Source organism: Stegostoma tigrinum, chromosome 5 (assembly GCF_030684315.1).
Source record: "Stegostoma tigrinum isolate sSteTig4 chromosome 5, sSteTig4.hap1, whole genome shotgun sequence".
In the NCBI taxonomy this organism is placed as follows: Eukaryota; Metazoa; Chordata; class Chondrichthyes; order Orectolobiformes; family Stegostomatidae; genus Stegostoma; species Stegostoma tigrinum.
This window is the reverse complement of record NC_081358.1, coordinates 126936802-126950378: the sequence shown is the minus strand read 5'-3', so window position 1 is coordinate 126950378 and position 13577 is coordinate 126936802. Positions and strand designations below refer to the sequence as shown.

Here is a 13577-nt window from a genome sequence, read left to right as displayed (position 1 = left end):
TTGAGAATTCTGTATGGACTGAGGTAACCCACACTCCTGGAATGATGACTTGACATTTGTGGCTCTTATTTTAAGAAGGTTAAAATGCTTTTTGTTCATTAAGACCTGGAACATGTAATATGAAAGGGATGTAGAAGCTTATTTGTTAGTAACTCCCAAAAGGGAATTGGATAAATACATGCAAATAAGTCATTTACAGGGCCGCTAGGAAAGAACGGGTGGAGTGGCACTTTTTTAAAATTATAATTCATGGAATGTGGGCAGCACTGGCTAGGCCAGCCTGAGTTGCCCCGTGGGTAGTTAAGAGTAAACCACATTGCTGTGCCCCTGGTGTCATATGTAAGGACAGCAGATTTCCTTCCCTAGAGGATCTGTCTTCATTTCAGACTTTTATTAAATTCAAATTTCAGTAGCCACCATGGTGTTACTCAAATCCATGTCCCCAGAACATTAACCTGTGGTTCTAGATCACTACTCCAATGACAATACCGGTAAGCCACCAACTTCCCAATTGGATAGCTATTTCACAGGGCCATGCAGGACATGGGCTGAATGGTCCGTTATGTGCTATATGATTCTAGGATTCCTGATCCGTGGAAATTGCTGTGAAGTTAAAATTTATTGACCAACTGTAAATGACCATCAATTGTGATGACCCACTGTTTTAAACTTCTGCATTCCATGTGTTGAAATGCTCCCAGATTTCTGTTGGCAGAGAATTTGACCCAGCAACCATGATAAAAATGATATATTTCCAAGTCAGAGTGATGTGTTATTGAGAGAGCAATCTCTAGAAAATAGTGTTCCAGAGGTGCTTGACAGGAGACTGTGGTACATCATATAGATTTTAAAGCCCACAGCTAAACTCTGCTGATGCTACAAGAGACAGTTATTGATGCACTGAATAGCGTTGATTTCCTTGACTGTTGCTATGAATAAATCCACCAAGCAAATGGAAGGTGTTCTATCACTCTGAGGAGAGAGTCATAGAGTCATACAGCACTGAAATTCTTGCAACACGTCCATGCCGACCAAGTTTCCCAAACTAATCCCATTTGACTGCTTTTGCCCCATATTTCTCTAAACCTTTTCTATTGCAACTGTACCTTCATCTGCCACTTCCTCTGGTAGTTCATTCCATATGTGCACCACCCTCTGTGTGAAGAAGTAGCCTCTCAGGTTCTTCTTAAATCTTGAACAAAAACAAAATTGCTGGAGAGGCTCAGCAGGTCTGGCAGCATCTGTGAAGGGAAAAGCAGACTAAATGTTTCAGGTCCAACGACCCTTCCTCAGAACTTTCCCTTTTTCCTTTTCCCCTTTCCCTTTTTAAATCTTTTTCCTGTCACCTTAAGAATATGCCCTCTGGTTTTGAAATCCCTGAAATTAGGGAAAAGACCTTGTCTATTCACCTTATCCAAGCCCCTCATGATTTTATAAGCATCCATAAGGTCACCCCGCAGCCTCCTACACTCCAGTGGGAAAAGGCCCCAGCTATCCAGCCTCTCCTTACAATTAAACCCTACATTCCCAGTAACATCTTTGTAAATCTTTTCTGCTCTCTCTCCAGTTTCAAAAATAACCTTCCTGTACTATGTCAACCAGTAAACAGTACTCCAAAAGTAGCATCCCTAACATCCTTTACAACCACAACATGACGGCCTAACTCCCTCTACTCAATGTTCTGAGTAATGAAGACACTCTCTTCCCCATCCTGTCTACCTGTGACGCAACTTCCAAAGAAGTATGTTGACAACTCAAACTTCAATCAAGGCCCTTACCCTTATATCCAGGTCTGATTTCTGCTCCCACCAGCTGGCCCTGACAGTGCTGTCACTGCTTTTAGGAGGAAGAAAGTTGTGGGAGGTTTAAATTAATCCTGAAAATTAAAGAGGACCGTGCCTCAGACTGACCCCAAGCAGAGCTTACTTGCTGCGCCTGCCAAGTTGAAATTAATTCCACTATTTGAATCAGAAACGTATCCTATTAACCTGCATTAATCCCGCTTGAAGCAATGTTAAAATTGCCAACGTCTGTTCACATCTCTCCATGGCCTCACTTTTTCTCAAATGACTTCTTCCAGCACTAAAAATATTTCCCCTTCAATCTTGCAATTCTGGTCTCTTGTGCATTTCCAATTTCTTTTACTGAGACTGTCCTAACTTTGGCATTTAAAAATAGGACCGGTGGTCCCTTCCCAGACCTCATCCCTCTCCAGCTGTTTCTCATCGTTCAGGTGACAAAGTAGAATTTCATGCCTTGAGCAATTAACATTAGTGTTTTGCCAGGTTTTTTAGGCACCCCAAGATGTTTTACTACATTACAGATAAGTACAAGTTGTAATAAAGGGAGATGATAAACAGGAAAAATGTAGATTTATTACAAAGAGAAATTGTATAAATTAGGATTACAACCTTCAAAATTTAGAAAATTGGGGTAAATTGATAGAAGTTTGCAAGATATTAAGGAGAACCGATATGGTTGATTTTGAGAAACCACTTTCACTAGTTGTGGAATCAAGGACTAGGGGATATTATTGTATTACGTCTCACAGCTAGAATGCAGCCAGCATGCACCACTAGTATCAACTGGATGAACATGTGACTGGACGGTATAAAGCTCTCAGACACCATTTTGATTGGTGCCACTTGAAACATGACTTGCTGAGGCACGCTCTTGTTTGGAACTGAACAGTTTAATAATAGCCTTGACACTGAAGTGCCTGTAACTGTGATGTGTGTATACATCAGGAGCAATCATAAATGTCCGCTGAATCTTTGGTAACTCTATAAGTTCATCTAGTTCAATATATCACAAGACATAACATGGCTGTTAGTGATCAAGTACAATACCTTGGTGAAGGCAAAAGCTCTCGACATGGTGGTGGCAGATCAACATAGTAAAAAAATTCAAACCAAAGCTTCTAGGATTGCATTTAGGAAATATTCATAGACACAAAGAGTTGTTTAAATTGGAACAGAAACAGAAATCAGCAGGTCTAGCAGCATCTGCAGGGAGAAAAGTGAGTTAAGAGTCCAGCGACCCTTCTTCAGCAACTCTTGCACAAAACAGCAATTAATGCAATAGATCAAATGTTAATTTTAAACCTGGGATTGATGGACTTCTGTTAACCAAAAAGTAGATGGATTTAATTGTGAGGACAGGTTACATAAACAATGGATATTCCCTCAAGTTTAGAATATGAAGGAGTTGGCAGAGTAGATAGAAATTATTTCCTCTGGCGACAGGAACCCAGAACAATCTGAAAGTTAGAGCTAATCTGTTAAAGAATGATATCAGGAAGCATTTCATCACGCAAAGGCATAGTGGAAGTCCAGAACTCCCCTAAAAAAGTTGTTGAGGTTGGTATCAAGTGAAAATTTCAGAATTGGGACTGTCAGGTTTTTGTCAGCCAAGAGCATTAAGGCTTGTGGAAACATGGCCAATAGCAGTCTTACTCCAGTAAATGATGGAACAGTCTCTGTCCTGGCTTTGTAGCCATGGCACTGAATGTACCGTGATCACTTAAAGTTATGGCGTTTGGAAACACCCAGGGTAATGACGTTAGGCATTGCAAGATGATAGTGCTGTTAAAGACTTTGTCTTAGGCAGAATGATCCAGCCATTAGTCCACCCAAGGCTGGAGCTAGTCAAACTCTATTTGATGGCAGATTGCTGATGCAGCTGCTGTCCTCAGTCACAGCAGGAGACTCCCAGGAAGTTCCCATGGAAAAACTTTAGGAATGTTTCCCCTTGTGGGACAGTCTTGGAGTGGAGAACACAATCTCAGAATAAGAGGTCACATATTTAAGACAGAGATGACAAGCAATTTCTTTTCTCAGAATTTTATGAATTCTCTGAATCCATAGGATTTTTTTTACCACAAAGGGTTGTCAAGTCTGTTCATTAAGTATATATAAGACTGAGACAGATTGTTAATCAGTAAGGGAAAGTGCAGCCATGCTCTTGTTGAGTGACAGAGCCAATTTGATGGGCTGAATAGCCTACTTCTGCTCCTAAGCATTATTGGTCTGATGGTTCTCAAAGCATCCCTAAAGAAGGCAAACACCTCCACAAGGGTCCTTGGAGTATGACCAACTAAAATGGAGAAGTGTCATTTGGAAAGGCATTGCATACATCAGATCCTGACATGGGGAACACTAAGGGGTGAAGTGGCTGCACAGGAGAGAGGGAGTACAAATCCTATGAGAACTCCTGAACTCGACTCTCCAAGCGTGGGGCACAATCTCAGATCATATATTGTATACATCAGCCATCTCAAAACCTTTGAACCACAATGGAAACAAGCCACCCTAATCTCAATAAACTACTTAAAAAGACGAGGAAAAATTTGGTAATTCGTAGATAATTGACAGACTGCACCACTAAAAAAAATGAATTATTCTCTAATTGTCTATTTTTCAATTGAATTCCAAACTTTGTCATTTACAAACTGGAACAAATTCCAATTATGGGTGCAGCTTATAACCAATACAGACATGTTGAAATTAGGTATAATTTCAAGAAATTGCTGTTTTGTCAGGGTTTCAATAAATTTTGCCTTGATTTCCTTTTCTCCCCAGCAACATAACATTACCTGCCATCTTATTTTGAATTTCAAATCCATCTTGTTTTGTTTATATCTGCTTGTTGTGATCTGCCTACTGTAGTTCTTTAGCTGTTTCATTTATCTTTCCAGCAATTTGATGGATTAGATGTGGGGAGGTCCAAATATTCGGGGGCCATCTATATATCATTGTGAGATTGGATAGAGTATTTGTGGATTGGGTGTCAGAAAATTAGAATTTGGTGTTTGTAAAATGCCAGGGGGGAAGCATTGCATGATCCCTTTAAAAGATGATGGGCTTTTTCTATGCTTTGAGATTTAAAATGGATGTCTGTGACCAGCAGCTTGATAGTTTGCAAGTACGCAGGGAGTTACCAAATTGAAACATTCGTCTTGAAAGGCCATACAGTTAGCAGGCCAAACAGCAGTTTTTACCAAGACAACAAATTTTTGAATTTAGCCAATGAATTTTAGCCAAAAACCAATTAAATTTAAATCTAATGGAATGTGGAACTTGCTACCACAGAGAGAGGCGAATAGCAGACACAGATTTATTACGAAGCTTGAATACTCATATGGGAGAAAAAGAGAGCGATATGCTGACAGGGTGAGATGAAGTACGGTGGATCGAGACTTGCGGATCCATACCAATGTGAATCTATTGGACCAATTTGCTTCATTCTTATTGAAAACCACAGATTGATGTGGAAGCCCTTTGTGTTGATTGACTGCAGGCCCTTTATAGAAAGACTGTAGTGTTTAGCTTTTTAACATTATTTCTTAATTTTCTAACTTATGTTATGAATAGCTGTAAGATAATGTAAATAGTTTTCTTTATTTCTCTATTTCATAACTAAGATTTGTACCTAGGTACAGTATACTTAAGATGGCATCGTGTGGGGTAACATTGTATATTTTTCATTGTACTCCTGTACTCAGTGACAATAAACCTAATTCTAATTCTAATATGAAGCAAGTGCCAGTTCTTTGAAAGAACTGCCCAATTCATGAAAGCATCAACCCTAGAAAGGGGAATGTTCAATGTTTGATATAATTGCCCTATTCCATACTTGCTTTATCAGCTCTCTAAGTTCTTAATTTATCTGCTTGCTGGCTTCTCTTTTTGTCATTGCTGCTGGTGAAACAGTTCCTCAATTTGGGCTCCCAGTTTGTAAGTGTCAGTGTTAGTTCACCTTGTCAGAGTGTGTGGCCAATAAATAAAGAGAATGGACCAATTTTTAACGTTCCTTGATGCAATCTGTTGCATTTCTAAAACGCATCCTGTCCGCAGCAGTCAGAATGGGTATCACAGGAGGACCATTCCCAGTGCTCTGCCACTCCCCACTATTTGGCACTTTTCTGTGAGGAGAGAGCAAAGAAATGTTATCAGTATGAGATGTGGAATGTGTTGAGAGATTGGAATGATAGTATTTGTGGACGGTGACTTTGAGGGGTGAACGTGAATAGCAAAGAGATGAAGGAGACTGTCAGTGGTGGCTGCTCAGATGGGGGGATGTGAAGAAGTTCCTCAAGAGAGGGGACCTGTAAGGTGAGTTGATTTAAGCAGTGAAGTAGAGGAGAAAGCTTGGTAAGTCAGAGTAAGAAGTGGCACTTAAATGTGACATGCATTTTACCTTTCCTACTCTAGAGAAGTAATTGAATGTTTTGCAGCACATTTATTCCTGAGTAAGTGACCATATTCTGATGAAGGGTCCAGGCCTGAAATGTCATTTTTTCTGCTCCTAAGATGCTGCTTGGCCTGCTGTTCATCCAGCTCCACACTTTCTTATTCCAGTTGTTTGCTTCCTCAGACACTTTCCATCTTGGTTCAGAAGGAATCTGCTTGCTCCTGTCTGCAAAGAACTTGATGTCTCTGTGGGCACTTACAGCTCACAGCAGGCTCACCACAATTGCTTTTTCCCATTGAGATTCCATTTTTCCAGATTCCTACAAGTTGGCATTTATAGGACACCTCCACCTCCATTCTGTCCCTCACCAAAATCCCTTAGAATACTGAGGCCTCGTCAGTCAGACATGAATCATGACTACACGCACAGGTTCTGGTTAATCAGGAAAGCCACAGTTAGAGATGCATGACAATGCCCACTCTGAATTTCCAGGTTCCCAAACTGCTGCTGGACTCTGCTAGAAATGGGTCCAAATGTTAAAATACAGTGGCCTAATAATTCACCAAGTAATTTATTCCTGGTTAGGCTTCACTTGGTGTGTTGGGCTCAAACCTGAGTGTCACAGACTGAAGAAACTGGGAATGTTCTTTTCAAAGCAGGAAAGAATGTTGTTGTTGTAATGTGTTCCAAGTATATGGATACTGGAGTACAGTGAAAAGTTTATAGTGTCACCATTCACTGTGCCATCTTAGATACAGGGTACCTAGGTACAAAATCTTTGGTAAAAAGTAGAAAAGTAACGAAACAAGTTACACGTTCAAGTCTTCTCAGTATAAAGTAGTAAATAAGAAATAAAGTTATAAATTCCATGTTACAGTCCTTCTTTAGTCAAGGACCTACAGTTACTCCATGCTGGGATTGCCCCACAAGTATTCGAACTTTGTCTCGCACTGAGCTCAATTTCTCTCTCGCACTGGGCTTGATCTCTTCCCCACACTGGCTAAACCATTTCCACTCGCCCTCCCACTCTTTAGATGACATGTCCATCATGGGCCTTCTGCAGTGCCACAATGATGCCACCCGAAGGTGGCAGGAACAGCAACTCATATTCCGCTTGGGAACCCTGCAGCCCAATGGTATCAATGTGGATTTCACCAGCTTCAAAATCTCCCCTCCCCCCACTGCATCCCAAAACCAGCCCGGTTCGTCCCCGCCTCCCTAACCTGTTCTTCCTCCTCCCGCCTCAAGCCGCACCTCCATTTCCTACCTACTAATCTCATCCCGCCCCCTTGACCTGTCCATCCTCCTGACTGACCTAGCCCCTCCCTACCTCCCCACCTACACTCACCTCTACAGGCTCCATCCCCGCCCCTTTAACTTGTCTGTCTCCTCTCCACCTATCTTCTCCTCTCTCCATCTTCGGTCCACCTCCCCCTCTCTTTCTATTTATTCCAGAATCCTCTCCCCATCCCCCTTTTCTGGTGAAGGGTCTAGGCCCGAAACGTCAGCTTTTGTGCTCCTGAGATGCTGCTGGGCCTGCTGTGTTCATCCAGCTCCACCCTTTGTTATCTTGATCTCTCTCCCATGCTGGGTTTGATCTCTCCCCTGCACTGGGCTCAATCTCTCTCTCTTGCAATGGGCTCGATCTCTCTCCCACACTGGGCTCAATCCCTGGACCGCCACGCTGATGTCTTGCCACCACCTGTAATCCAAGCTCACCAGCTGCCTTGCCACAGGCTGTGGGTGTCTCTCTGTGATGCTACTCTGGGCCACCAGCCATTTCCACAATGTCACTGATTGCCACAGTTCTGTTTGGGCCCACCAGTTGCCACGTGGCCGACCAGCAAAATCTCCCCAATGGACCCCCAGCTACTGCCATCGCTGCCACTGCCTCCACACCCAAGCCCCCTCCAGAAAGTATATGGAGAAAGAAAACATTTAAAAACTCAAGAAAAATAAAGAAAAGGAAAGATAAAGAAAAGCAGTCAGAGTGAATGAGCTCTGACTCAGGAGCCCTACCCTGCTGCCACCTTGCAAGAAGCAACATGTAATAGCGATGTTAAGGATTATATAGGTTTTTGTTAGAATAAATAATGTATGTTAGTAATCGGAAGTGATTAAAAATGATTGTCAAAGTGAATCTTCCTACAGCACATGGACTGCAGCGGTTCAAGAAGGCAGCTAGAGATGGGTAATAAATGCTGGAGCAGCCAGTGACGCATACATTTCATGAATGAATTAAAAATATCAATTAATCATAATGCCCTGGAATGCACTGCCTCTAAAGCTGATTAGTGCAGACGCAATCATAACTGGAAAGAAGAGAGTGGGGAAAATTGGGTGGCTCAGGCATGATGGGCCAAATGGCCTCCTCCCATGTTGTATGATTCTATCATAAAGGTGGGAGACAATGGCCTGTTAATGCAAAGACTCAGGTAGCGTTTGGGGCGTTGGGTTCATAACCTGCCATGGCAGATGTTGGAATTTGAATTCAATGAAAATCTAGAAAGAAGAGTCTAATGATGACTATGAAACAATTATTAGGCTACCTGCCTCACTCATATCCTTCAGGGAAGGAAGTTGCTGTCCTTATCTGGTCTGGCCTACATATGGCTCTAATGTGGTTTACTCTTAACTGGCCTTAGGAATGGGCAATAAATGCTGACCCAGCCAGCAACACCCTCATCCTCTGAGTAAATAAAAGAGTAGTCAAGTAAGTTGGAAAGGTTTTCTTTTGGTAGCATTTTAGAAAAAAGCTCAGATAAAGATCAGATGAAATGCTTTAATTTCATACATCAACAATAGAGGTTTTGCTGCAGGACATCCCACTGAGATTGGAAAGTACAAGGATGATTGAAAACAGCATTATTCATTAATTTCAGAAAGGGTTAATTGAATAACATTTATTTATACAATTCCTCGAATGTGAATGATTCCAGCTCTCAAGGATGGCTATAAGGAAAAGCAATAAACACAACCAAACCTGATTAGATTGAGAACATTGAGCCGCCAGGCAAAATTCCAGGGCACATGCTCTGCTCCTGCATTTTATGAAAATACTCACTTTGTTTAGATTTGTGAAACTGCTGCTATATTTATGTTTACAGAAGCAGCACTTTTCTCAGTCAGATCGCAATGTCTTTCATTATGCATTTATCATAGAATGCGACAGAGCAGGAGGAGACTATTGGGCCCTAGTCCCTCTGCTAGCCCTTTGAAAAGTTTTACCTTGCTTATATTTTCCCCACAGACGTACAAATCTTCTCCTCCTCATGTTGTTAGCGAACACCTTTTGAAAGTTACCATGCATGTGCTTCCACAGTCCTTTCAGGCAGCGCATCCCAGCTCGCGACAACTCGCAACACAAAACATTTCACACCTTGCGTTTTCTGCCAGTTGTCTCGAATCTATGTCCTCTGTTTATTCACCCTCCTGCCCCAGAAGTAGATCCTTGTCATTACTTTATCAAAAGCCTCACAGTTATGAACACTATTATTATATTTTCTTTTAACCTTCTCTATGGACAACACTAGCTTCTCCAGTCTCTCCATCCTGAGGTCCTTCATCCCCTGTTATTATTCTATTAAATTCAGAAAATGCTGGAGAAACTCAGCATTCTGGCTGTTCTGAAGAAGAGTCAGACTCGAAACATTAACTCTGTTCTCTCTCTTCACAAATGCTGCCAGACCTGCTGAGTTTCGCCAGCATTCTCTCTGTTGGCGTCAGATTTCCAGCATCTGCAGCTCTTTGCTGCTCTCATTCTAATAAATCACCTCTTCACTTTCATTCTCCAGAACTGTGGCCTGCAAGTGAACTGAGGCCTAGCCAATCCTTTTCTATACTCAGATTGACTGGTTAGCCAAAACTACTGGCAAGAGAAAACTCTCTTCATTTTATTCATGCACCAAAATATCTATTTTTTTCAAGTGATTTGTTTCAATTTGTCCCCCTGCCCCCCCGTTTACTCCATAGCCCTGCAATATACTCTGTTTAGAGCATAGATCCAATTCATTTTAAGAATTGCTATTGAATCTATAGCCACCAGTGCATTCCAGATTATAACAACTTACTATGTGCAAACAAAATTTCTATTGGTGTTTCTCACTAATTGTCCTCACTCTGGGTCCACTGATTTCTGACCTTGTAACAGTGGAAATAGTTTCCCCTATGCACTCTGTCAGGAGTCCTGATGATATAGGATACAAATTTATTTGTGGATAAATGTAATTGTTCAGAATATTGTTCTTATAAATGTCACTGTCTATATTTTGAAATTTTGAACAGCTCATGTGTTGCTTCCAAGTATGAAGTACCTGTGTCTTCAGTGAAGGTGAAAGATGGACATCTTTCAGCTGCAGACCTTCCTTTACAACCTGATCTACCGAAAGATCCACAGCTCTTAACTCACCGCCCTCCAACCATGGTGGAACCAGGAGACATTATTTTACTAAAATCACCAAAGGTGATCAACAGTTTTGATTGATTGTGTTTTAGAGTAAAGTAATATGCACAAAATAGAAAAGAAGGAACTTAGGTTAGTATTGCCCCAGTCCCAGGGAGCAGGAGTGGAGACAGAAGCTGAGAAAATAACTGGGAGCTTTGCTGCACTGCCTTCCAGACCTATGGATTGATTTAGAGATAATGGGAACTGCAGATGCTGGAGAATCTGATATAACAAACTGTGGAGCTGGATGAACACAGCAGGCCAAGCAGCATCTTAGGAGCACAAATGCCGACGTTTCGGGCCTAGACCCTGAAGGATGGACATTTTTCAGTTGCAGACCCTGAAGCGTCTAGGCCCAAAAAGTCAGCTTTTGTGTTCCTGAGATGCTGCTTGGCCTGCTGTGTCCATCCAGCTCCACACTATGTTACATGGATTGATTTAGTCATGCATTTTGAATATAGATATCACATCATTCTGTTTCCAACCTTCTCGTATCTTACTAATTTCCACTCACTGTGAAAGATTTCTATATCTTCCCGATATCTTCTGTAGGCTCTCACCATTTGAGTAAAATTCATTTCAGCAAAATGCTGCAGATTCTGGAAATCTGATTTAAAAACAGAAAGTGCTGGAGGATCTCAACAGGTCTGGCAGCATCTTTGGAGATAAAAGCAGAGTTAACATGTCAATTCCAATATGATTCTCCAGTTCTGAAGAAGATCTTAATTCTGTTTCTCTCTCCACAGATGCTGCCAGACCAGCTGAGTTTGTCCAGCAACGACTGTTTATTTCTGAGGATTTATTTGAGTCCATTTACCCTGTCCCAGAGCTTTTATTGCTAACACATCGAATGACTTTGAAGAGTGTGCACGTTTTCTATTTAGTCATAGATGTGCGCATTGTTGGCTGGACCAGAATTTATTACCTGTCCCTATTTGCCCTTGAGCAGGTGACGGTGAGATGCCTTTTTAAGCTGTTGCAGTCCATTTGATGTAGATACACCCAGAATGCCATTACGTTTTACTCAACCCTTCCTTTGCCATTCAGAATATTTGCAAAGTGGTGTTCACCCTTGGTTCACGGGTAACATAAAACCATACAATCTTATAGCACAGGGGGACTCTGTTCAGGTCATTTTGCGAGCTGTTTGGGAGAGTTCTTCGATTAATTCTTCACTAGGGAGAAGTGACAGATGGAGTTTAATCTGGGTAAGTGTGGCGTGCTGGAATTTGGGTGATCAAATGTTAGTATTCAGTTAGTGGCACGAACCTAAACAGCATTGATGTACCAAGGGATCTTGAGGTTCAAGTCCATAGCTCCTTGAAAGTGGTGACACAAGTAGATTGGGTAGTAAAGAAATCATATGGCATGCTTGCCTTTATTGGTTTGGGAATTGAGTACAAGAGTCAGAATGTCATGTTCCAGGTTTATAAGACTTTGGTTAGACCACACCAGAGTATTGTGTTCAATTCTGATCACCACATTACAGAAAGGATGTGGAAGCTTTGGAGAGGGTGCAGAAGAGGTTTACCAGGATGTTGCTTGGATTAGAGGGCTATAAGGAGAGGCTAGAAAAACTCAGGTTGTTTTTGCTGGAGTGGCTGAGGGAATACTTGATAGAAGTCTATAAAATTATGAGATGCATAGATAGGGCTGATGGTGAAAATCTTTTTCCCAGATTTGAAATGTCTAAAACTAGGGGGCATGCAACTACAGTGACTTGGGGAGAGTTCAAAGGAGAAGTGAGAGGCAAGTTTTTTACACAGAGAGAGGGAGGAGTGTAGAACATGCTGCCAGGGGTGGTGGTAAAGGCAGATACAAAAGGGGTGTTTAAGGGACTTTTAGATAAGCACATGAATATGCAAGGAATGAGGTGTTATGGACCATGGGCAAGCAGGAGGGAATAGTTTAATTTGACGTCATGTTGAGCACAACATCATGGGCCAAAGAGCCTATTCCTGTGTCATACTGTTCTATGTTCTTAGTCCCTCTCCCTCAACTATTTCACATAGTGTAGGCATACTTCCATGTTTGTATCAAACTTCATTTTGGAAGTTATTGAATCTGCTTCCACCATTCTTTCCAGATCACAACACCTCCTTCGTCCCCAGAGCCTGTCCACCATCTACAAGGCACAAGTCGGGAGTGTGATGGAATACTCCCCACTTGCCTGGATGGCTGCAGCCCCAACAACACTCAAGAAGCTTGATACCATCCAGGACAAAGCAGCTGCTTGATTGGCACCACATCCACAAACATCCCACTCCCCCCACGACCGACACTCAGTAGAACCAGTGTGTACCATCCACAAGATGTACTTGAATAACTCACAAAGGCTCCACTAACAGCACCTTTCAAACTAGTGACCTCTACCACTTAGAAGGACAAAAGCAGCAGATTCATGAGAACACCACCACTCAAGTTCCTCTCTAAGCCACACATTACCCTGACTTGAAAGTATATCACTGTTCCCTCCACCTAAAAGACTGCAACAGTTGAAGAGGCAGTTCACCGCCACCTTCACCAGGAGACAAGTAGGGATAGGCACTAAATGCTGGACAGCAAAGCTTACATCTGCTCTGTTTCTTCAGTTAATTCTTTTAAACCTATGCCCCATGGTTTATTCATTCATGAGATGTGTTTTTTTCTCTTTTATCACCATGAGGCTTATTTGTTTTATAGAATCAGATTACCTTCAAAACAAAAGTGCCAAATGAAGGCAAACACGTGGTACTGGTGCATTTTTATCAGCCTTTGTATCTAACATTCCCAGTAGGGGTGATGGTGGATGGAGGTCGTCCCTATAATGGTAAGTTATTGAGAGGACTTTGGTGTTTCTGAGCATTCACCAGCTGCTACACTTTGCATGACATTGCATGAATCACAGATTTACCTGCACGATACTGGCATAAAGTGGGTCAGTTCCAAAGAGAGGTTGCAT

General features: G+C 41.9%; 1 protein-coding gene across 1 annotated transcript in view; it reads left to right on the top strand.

Moving 5' to 3' along the window:
• The window catches only part of lama3 (laminin, alpha 3), a 170993-nt gene that overhangs the window by 20330 nt on the left and 137086 nt on the right, over positions 1 to 13577 (top strand). Inside the window, exons 9-10 of the mRNA XM_048528602.1 lie at positions 10477 to 10654; positions 13319 to 13445. Coding sequence (XP_048384559.1) covers positions 10477 to 10654; positions 13319 to 13445 — 305 coding nt within the window. The remainder of the gene's footprint in view (positions 1 to 10476; positions 10655 to 13318; positions 13446 to 13577) is intronic.